General features: G+C 37.4%; 1 protein-coding gene across 3 annotated transcripts in view; it reads right to left on the bottom strand.

The window, feature by feature from the left end:
- Positions 1 to 8,580, bottom strand: part of USP24 (ubiquitin specific peptidase 24) — a 123,165-nt gene that overhangs the window by 45,556 nt on the left and 69,029 nt on the right. For all 3 annotated transcript variants that reach the window (XM_023763651.1, XM_023763650.1, XM_023763652.1), the window contains 6 exons: positions 7,917 to 8,002; positions 7,699 to 7,792; positions 6,583 to 6,738; positions 3,487 to 3,584; positions 491 to 586; positions 139 to 367 (listed from right to left, as the gene is read on the bottom strand). In XM_023763651.1, coding sequence (XP_023619419.1) covers positions 139 to 367; positions 491 to 586; positions 3,487 to 3,584; positions 6,583 to 6,738; positions 7,699 to 7,792; positions 7,917 to 8,002 — 759 coding nt within the window. The remainder of the gene's footprint in view (positions 1 to 138; positions 368 to 490; positions 587 to 3,486; positions 3,585 to 6,582; positions 6,739 to 7,698; positions 7,793 to 7,916; positions 8,003 to 8,580) is intronic.

The raw sequence follows: 8,580 nt of genomic DNA, 5'->3' as shown, positions 1-8,580 counted from the left end.
AGCGACCTGTTGTTCCGCCATTCGGTCAATTTGCATATTACCCTTTTATTATATAGGATATCCAAATGGTCCCACCCCTCAACCAGTCGTTTCTAAACAGGAGGTACTTAATAATTCTTGAATACACAAATCACTTACTTGTATTGCAACTCGTGCAGCAGGAATGATTTCCTCCACCCTAATAGAAGACCTATCAGACACTGACAACTGTCGGTAGGACGACTTTTCTGGGGTACCACATAGGGACATCTGCCTGCTGGTCTGCCGGCTAACGTTTCGGAATGGGCGAGAAGAAAGTGCCTCTATACCATCTTTGGCAATGTCTTCATCTAATAACGTGGGCATTGTTTGTCCAACAAGTAAAAATCTTAAAAGGAAATAAAAAGGTAGACTTATTTAAACTCATTTCATACTACTTAAAATGATTGAATTGGTGAGAAAAGTAGAGTCAAGTCTTGCCTTGTGAGACTAACACAACATATTGACATACCTTGCAAGTTGTAGACAGATAGAATAAACTCCCTGCCTTGTTTCATAGTCGACTTCTGATGGGATGGAGTCCCTCTGCATGACATTTACAACCAAACTTCAAAAAACAGAAAGAAGACAGGATATTAAAGACTTCTATTTCTTTCCTAAGAAAATTTCTGTAATTTAATTGCTAATAAATGTTATCCATCACTCAAAATTCCTACAAGATCCTTACATATAAAATGAACCATACATATTTCTATCCCAATGACTTCTTATGATCACTATAACCCTTCTCATCCATTTAGAATTAGACTCCTTGTTAAGTCAAAGAAGGATCTCCAACACGGAATGTTTGTATAGTTACCTTCTTGCTAACTGGCCTGAGTTTACTAATGTGAACTAACAATTCAAAAATATATCCAGAATTGGTGTATTCAATAAGCTTGTTTTTTCATGGCCATTCCAATCTATATTACTGCAGAAGCTTCCCAACTGTTCTTCCTGCTTCCATTCTTTTTTTTTTTTTTTTTAATATACTTTTATTGATTTTTTACAGAGAGGAAGGGAGAGGGATAGAGAGTTAGAAACATTGATGAGAGAGAAACATCTATCAGCTGCTTCCTGCACACCCCCTACTGGGGATGTGCCTGCAACGAAGGTACATGCCCTTGACCGGAATCGAACCTGGGACCCTTCAGTCCACAGGCCAAGGCTCTATCCACTGAGCAAAAACAGTTAGGGCTTCCTGCTTCCATTCTTAATGCTCCACCTCTAAAATCTAGTCTCAAGAGATCAACCAGAGAGATCCTTTCAAGATTAAGTCAGATCATGACACTCCTCCTCTGTACAAATCCTCCAATGGTTTCCTATTTCCTACAGAAAAAAGGCAATTTTCACAGTAGCCTATAAAATCCTACATAACCTGACCTATGTCTATAATCTCATGTCCCCTCTGCTGCCTGCCTCACTCTGCCCCAAACAGAATGGCCTCCTGCTGGTCTCTGCAGCCATCAGGTGGGTCCCACTAAGGTGGCTGCTCCTGTAGACAGCTTTCCCCAGGAGATCATGGTCTCACTCTATACCTCCATCATGTCTGTAAAATGTCACCCCATTAAGTAAAGCTTTCCCTGACCATTCCCTCCATCCCCTCTTGTCTTATTTTTCTCTGCAGCTCTTACAACCACCTGACATACACTGTTACTTTTACTTCTGCCTTTATTGTCTCTTTCCCCCTCTAGACAGTAAGCTTCATGAGGATATGGGTTTTGGTCTAATCTATTTGCCACTCTGTTCATTGCTTAGAAAACTGCCTGGCATATAAGTTAACTGACATACAAGAATAAACCAGAAGTAAAATGCCTTTATTACCATAGCTCTGTAATTGGCCGAATAAACTGAATTAAATTGTTGCAAGAACATCTCTACAATATTGAACAAAGAATAAAACTATATGTGCACTAGGCCTTCCACATGCTTGGGAATTCCTTCAGTTCTCTTTAGTTCTCCTCCCCTTTATCTCTCCATGGTCTCACCCAACTTCTCTTCCCCTCAGGGCCTCCGAACAGAACTTTAACTATCTTCAAGTTGGTTTTCACTCCTGGAAGAAATTGCATGCCTACTTCTTCCTAATGCAAATCTTTCAACTGCAGAACACAGTCCCTCAATTGATCATCCCCTTTTCATCTTTATTTGTCTTTTTCATCAGCCCCTTCTGGTCTGCCTACAAAGAGAATCAAGTCTTCTACAAGTTAAAACCAAAACAAAAAAGGGCAACTTTTCTCTTATCCTTCCCATCAAAGTACTGTCACCCCCTTTAGGTCACTCACTGTAAAGCAGAGACATCCGCATACAGTTTCTACTTCCTAGACTTATCCCTGCCACTCAGCTCTACCAACTGCTTATGCCCCAATGGCTGCAATTACACTGATGGCTCTCCCAAATCTCTAGTGAAATTCTCCACATCTCTCAAGAGCATCCTATCCAAACCATCCACTTCACATGACTCACAGGGACCTCGTATGCAATCAAATTAATTTCTCTTGACTTCCTCTGTTTCTTCCATCTCCTTCCATGTTTACTTCCCATAAGGACTAGAGATTCACCATTTATCCTCTTTCTCAAGCAGCAATCATAGGGTCAATGTATAAATGTTCCTACCGTAGTCATATATCTAGTCATAAAGACTTTCCATTCTTCTCCAATGCAGCCAGAGTAATTGTTCTAGGTAATTCCTGGTTTATAAACTTTCTGTTTTTCCATGGTCTACAATACAATGTTGGGATTCCTCAATGTGACTCTTTACATATTTCTCTCCCTTACCCTTGGCATTAGCCTCACCTGGCAACTATATTCCCAAGAGGGGCCATGTACTTCAGTGCTTCATTCATTCCCTGCCCCCCACCTCTGGCTCAGAGTGCCCCTGCCCTCCTTGTTTACCTAGGGAATGACCACACTGACTACTGGTTTCACAACTCCCAACTCAAATGTCACTTTCAGTGAAGCATTTCCTAATCTTATGACCCCAACCAAATTTAGTCAATTTAACCACTAGTTTCTTTCATAACCTCCACTCCACTAAAGTGATTTTTATAAGCTTTTGTATTAATAGTTATAATAACTGTTAAACCATGAACCTCTTAAGGGCAGGGATAATACCTAATTTATCTTTGCAGCCTCAGAACTAATGCCTTCTACAACGTGGACTACTGGGAATCAAATTCACCTTAGCATAAATGGATGTGGGAATTAACAGAAACCAACTTAGCCTCTTCACCTTTCCTCTTCCTGAGAATCCCCCACTACCAGAGCGGAAAGAGACATGCTTCTCTAAGTTTTTTAAATAATCAAGAATCATGAAATAAATTAAAATATTCCAAAGGCTGAGACATCATTCCTTCTTATTAAAACTCTCATAATGCTTCACATAATACCTTGTAGGCTTGGCAAAAGAAGTTAATAAAAAGAATAGAATAATTTTCTGCAATTCATGTAACATTATACTGGGACACTAACCTCAAACCTCCTGCTTTGAGGAAGTTCTCACAGAAGGATTTTGCACAGTTTCTTGCCATGTCATCATCAGCTGTTGGCATGAGTTTGGAGCTTAGAACCTTGGAAATAGATAAGCACAATTAATCATCCCAACATTTCCAGCAGAAATTATTCCTTTACTAAATAATCACACAACTCAAGTCACAATCTCTTTAAATGCTGCATGCCATTTTCCCACCCAGAAGTATAAGGAGGCTGATGTTTCACAAATAAATAATCACATTTTCCAAGTTCTATTTACTTAGCAAGAAAAACCTGTTTTGAAGAAAGCTGATGTGCTCTCTTTTCATAAAACCAGCAAATGTGAATGTCTCTGTCTCTCAGGCTTAGATAAGAACAGATGACATGCTAGATATGTTATTTAAAAAGTATGTAAGTTAAGCCTGGCTGGTGTAGTTCAGTGGTTGAGCATCGACCTATGAACCGGGAGATCATGGGTTCAATTCCTGGTCAGGGCACATGCCTGGATAGTGGGCTCGATCCCCAGTGTGGCAACCGATCAATGATTCTCTCTCATCATTGATGTTTCTATCTCTCTCTCCCTCTCCCTCTCCCTTTGTCTCTGAAATCAATAACAAAAAATTTATATTTTTTAAAAAAGTATATGTTTTATAAAACAGCCCATTTACTAAAAGTGCTAGATGAGTCCCCACTAATGATTCTAACTTGTTCCTACTTATTGAGCATCTAGGTATAAGATGAGGTACTTAACATGCATTATCTCATCTCACTATGCATGGCATATATACAGTATTTAATTTTATAGGTAAAGACTGTGACCTGAGAGGTTTAGTGACCTCCCATCCAAGGTCACATGGTTAGAATTTAAATCCAGATGTATCTCACTTTAATATCCATGCCCCTTTTATAACACTCTTATACATACCTAAAGAAAAGCTTAACTGAATATTTTGGTATGACAAGAGAATTATTTCACAGAAATAATCTCAGGCATGTAAGTTTTCCTTTTGCCTCAGTTTTCTCATCAGCTAAATTGGGATAATAATTACCTTTACCAGAGGATTGTTTGGATTAAATAAGATAACGCAAGCTTAAGGTGCTTAGCATAAGCACAAGGCACAAAGCATAAAGAGCTGACTTATTTAGTTATTATAATTTAAAATTTTAAATAAAGGCTCATTATCTCAATTTCTTCAAGGTTTTAAACTAGATGTAATTCAAGATCCTTTCCTATTCTAAAAAAAAATAATCTGCTCCTATGAACCTATGGGGTTCTATGAGCTTAGATTTTTAGTGTGAGATTTTTTATTTTTAAAATGCTTTCCTCCTGAGTTGCTCTTTGGGAAACAGTTTCATCAACCCTGATTCATGAGCCTTACACAGGAAAATGGAAACCCTCTGTGACTCTAATTCTTCTATGAGAGAGTGCTGATAGCCACATGCACACACTCCCCATGTTTAATGGACAATAATTCAGTGAAAATAAAATGTTTTTCCAAATCAATGGGTATTTGGAAGATCCAGAAGTTTCTTAGTAGGCAAACATAAGTTAAAGGTCAAAATGGGAGGAACTGAATCTTTCTAATAGTAAAAATAAGTGCTTTTGGGAGTGTTATGTTTTCCAAATGTTTTGTGTTGTCTAAAGCAAAAGAAAACCTACCAAAGGAATCCCAGTTAACAGAAGTCCTAAAATTGTACTGGAGGTATTTTGCTACTGAGTCCTTTGGCTCTAAGATACTGCCATCTAGGTAGCTGAAAGACAAGCTAGACCCACTGTTGGGCCATTTTGCTTTTCTAGGTGCTCTCAAATGTGGGTGTTAAGATTTATACCTTAACTTTTGAGACAATCATTTGAAAGCAAAAGACAAATCTGGCAGCAGTGGAAAGTTCAAAATTTATAAGCTTAAATTGGCCAAGAATTTCTAAGCAATTTTCTGTTTTGGGATAGTCTACCTATTTTAAATGCCCACATCAAATAAAGGTATGCTTTATTTTTTAAATATTCACTAAGTATTTTCTACTTTTGAATCCGACACATCTTTTGACAAGAGTAATTATTTTAAGGCAAATGTGAAATGTTACCACAGTTTGAACATATAAGCAACAAGTAGACCATAAAATGAATGAATCTAATTATATACTCCAAATTAGATTGTCAGATGAAATAAAACTTGGAAAAAATGTCCAACCAGGTACCCATTAGTAATTATGGCCTTTATCATCACTCAAAATCTACTCAACATTAATTTGATAATTAAGGCTGCTTAGGTAGTGCTATGGATTCTTTAATAACGAACTGCCTGGATATAATTTCCTAGGTCAAAGCAAGATCATCTAGGGCTTTATTTTCTCCAGACCTAATATGCACCAGGGTCCGATCACTGACCCTCCAGGAGCAAGACTGTTTCCACCTGGTCCCCTGGTCACTCTCCCACATCACTTTGTTAATGCTTGGCTTTCAAGACTCAGCATATCCAGCCTCTTCCTATGTCTTACTCATAAGACCTGGGAGCAAATATCTGTCTTTCCAACTCTGACCCCCTAACTATCACAATAACTTGTAGATGGTAAGTAATTAGTAAATGTTTACTGAACTAAATCTACTTGTTTAAAGCCACTTTGGAGGAGGAGGGTAATAAAAATATTCTTTTGCTCAAATTCTTCTAACGGTTTTTTTATAACCTTGAAATAATCATGTTAACATGTCTTCTGACAAATTCCTCATAAAGCTGCATTAATGTAAACAATTACAACAGTTTTTTAAAAAGAAAATGCATTTAATAGCAAGAAGGCTCAGGATTAATAACTGGCATTATACATAATTACAGAACTTCTAGAGGAAGGTAAAGATACATTTTAATAGATAAAGCTTCCTAATTATTTAGATGCTATTTTGCAAGTATAACAATGCACATAGGCATAAACTGAAAAAAGTTGAGCATTTACAAAGGCAAAAACCAAAATATTTCAATTTATATTCTATCTTGTACTTTTTAAAAACTAAGTTTTAACAGAGTAAACCTGTTAACGTGTTTCTGTCATCAGAAAGCATGATTCTACAAACCAAAACGAAGTGCAAAGAAATAGGTTTCTTACTTCTAAGTTGTAAAGCACTCGAAAGGTGGACATTCCTGGAGCAAAAGATCGAAAGAGACTCTCTAGAATTGAGCTGGCACTTGGCTGGTGCTGCTGCTTTGAAGAGAGGGATGGAGATTTTGAAGACTGAGAGCTTGTTTCAGACAGCAATGTTTTCTAAGTTAAGAGAATGAAAAAGAGAATGTATGTCTTAAAAGCACAAATTAAAAAGAAACATATCTGTATACATTCTGATAGTCTTTTCCTTTTAAATATAATCCACACCAATGATATTTTCTAAAACTTAATCTCATAAAACCACATGAGTTCTACAGTTATTAATAAGACACCAAATTCTATCTCACAAACTATACATGCTCAACCTCATGACAATCTTATTTTAAACAACATCAACAAGGTCATCTTAATTTGTTTTGTGTTTTTAAAACTTGTACCTCTAAATACTGATAATGAAGTTATAAGATTGCAAAAGTGGTAGTTTTGAGTTTTGGAACTAGTACTAGTGATGTTTTATTACATTAGTTCTCTTCTCCCTCAAGCTAGTATATAAGCCAAATATGACAAGATTAAGTTGTCTAAATGTCAACCCCTTAAATATAAAATTCATAACTTAATTCTAACAACTTTGTTATAAATTAATTTATTCTGAGAACATAAACAATGTTAGGGATTAAACACAATTTCAATATATACATAATGGAATGATATCCTAAAAACTAAATAAAATGAATTTTATGTATCAACAGTGAGAAACTGAAAAGATAACCAAATCACAATCAGAAAAGCATCATGAGAGAAGAATCGGAGCCAGAGTCTAAGCCTGGTACTCCATTCTCTCTGGGCTTTGGTTTCCTAACATATATCATGAAGGTAGAAGTAGATGATATTAAAGACTCTTCTGGTTTTAAAATCTGACATAATTTTTCACTCCATCTTGATACTTTAAAAGCCAACACGAAGTTCTGATTTCCATTTATAGAGAAAGTATTTTTCAAAAGAAGAAAAATCATTAAGAAAAAGGTATCAAATGATTGTAGTGTGATTTGGTGTTGTATTTTCACTGAATCATGATATAAAATTCCATGACAGTTAATTAACCCCCCTAGATACCCATACCTTTCTTCCTAAAGAATCCAGTTGGTCAAGGGCTTCCTGAATGGCTGGATCAGTGGGTATTAAGAGCAGAAGCTTCCGTACTCGTAGAGTTATCCTGAAATTTTTCAAAATTTGAAATTTTTTCAGATAAATCACAGTTTCAATAACAGAGTCATTTAGAATTAGATGTAAATCCATTTCAAGGGAAAAGTTCCTTGGTTCCCTATATTTATATTTACCTTGGCTCCTCTAGATTGGCAAGCTGGTAAAGCATGTCAAATACATTACACACAAGTGCCATCACAACACCAGGAAGGGATTTCTCCTGAGGGAAAAAAGGCAAATATAAATACAAATTTACAAAAGAATTATCTTTTTTTAATCAAATGTACAATACAAATATTAGTTCTGAAACCTGGTCACTGCGAAACTGGAGGGGAGCACAGTGATCATCTGCATGAAGCGCACATGGGAACAGTCGGAGATCTCCCACCTTCTGGTGTGCTTACTACCTGGGCTCTCCTCTCACACCCACCTGCTGGTGGGGGCTCAGGTGCCCAATGGTAGGCAGAAGGAGAGATAAAACAAAGGTAGGTGTAATTACTAGAATGGAGAGTGGGCACCACTGAAAGCTGACCAAGAGCTCATCAGGAGGAAACAAGCCAATGAGTGACTTAAAAGGAAAATGAAAGTCATATTAGAGGCCCAGTGCACGAAATTGGCACATGGAGGGTGATGTCCCTCAGCCCGGCCTGCACCCTCTCAATCTGGGACTCCTCAGGGGATGTCCAACTGCTGGTTTAGGCCCAATCCCTAAACTGGCAGTCTGACATATCTCTCACAATCCAGGACTGCTAGCTCCTAACCGCTCCAAAACAGCGCGGCGCTAATGGCCCCCAACTG

Source organism: Myotis lucifugus, unplaced genomic scaffold, assembly GCF_000147115.1.
Source record: "Myotis lucifugus unplaced genomic scaffold, Myoluc2.0 scaffold_296, whole genome shotgun sequence".
Classification (NCBI taxonomy): Eukaryota; Metazoa; Chordata; class Mammalia; order Chiroptera; family Vespertilionidae; genus Myotis; species Myotis lucifugus.
The sequence above is the reverse complement of the archived record's forward strand: the minus strand, read 5'-3'. Positions and strand labels throughout refer to the sequence as shown.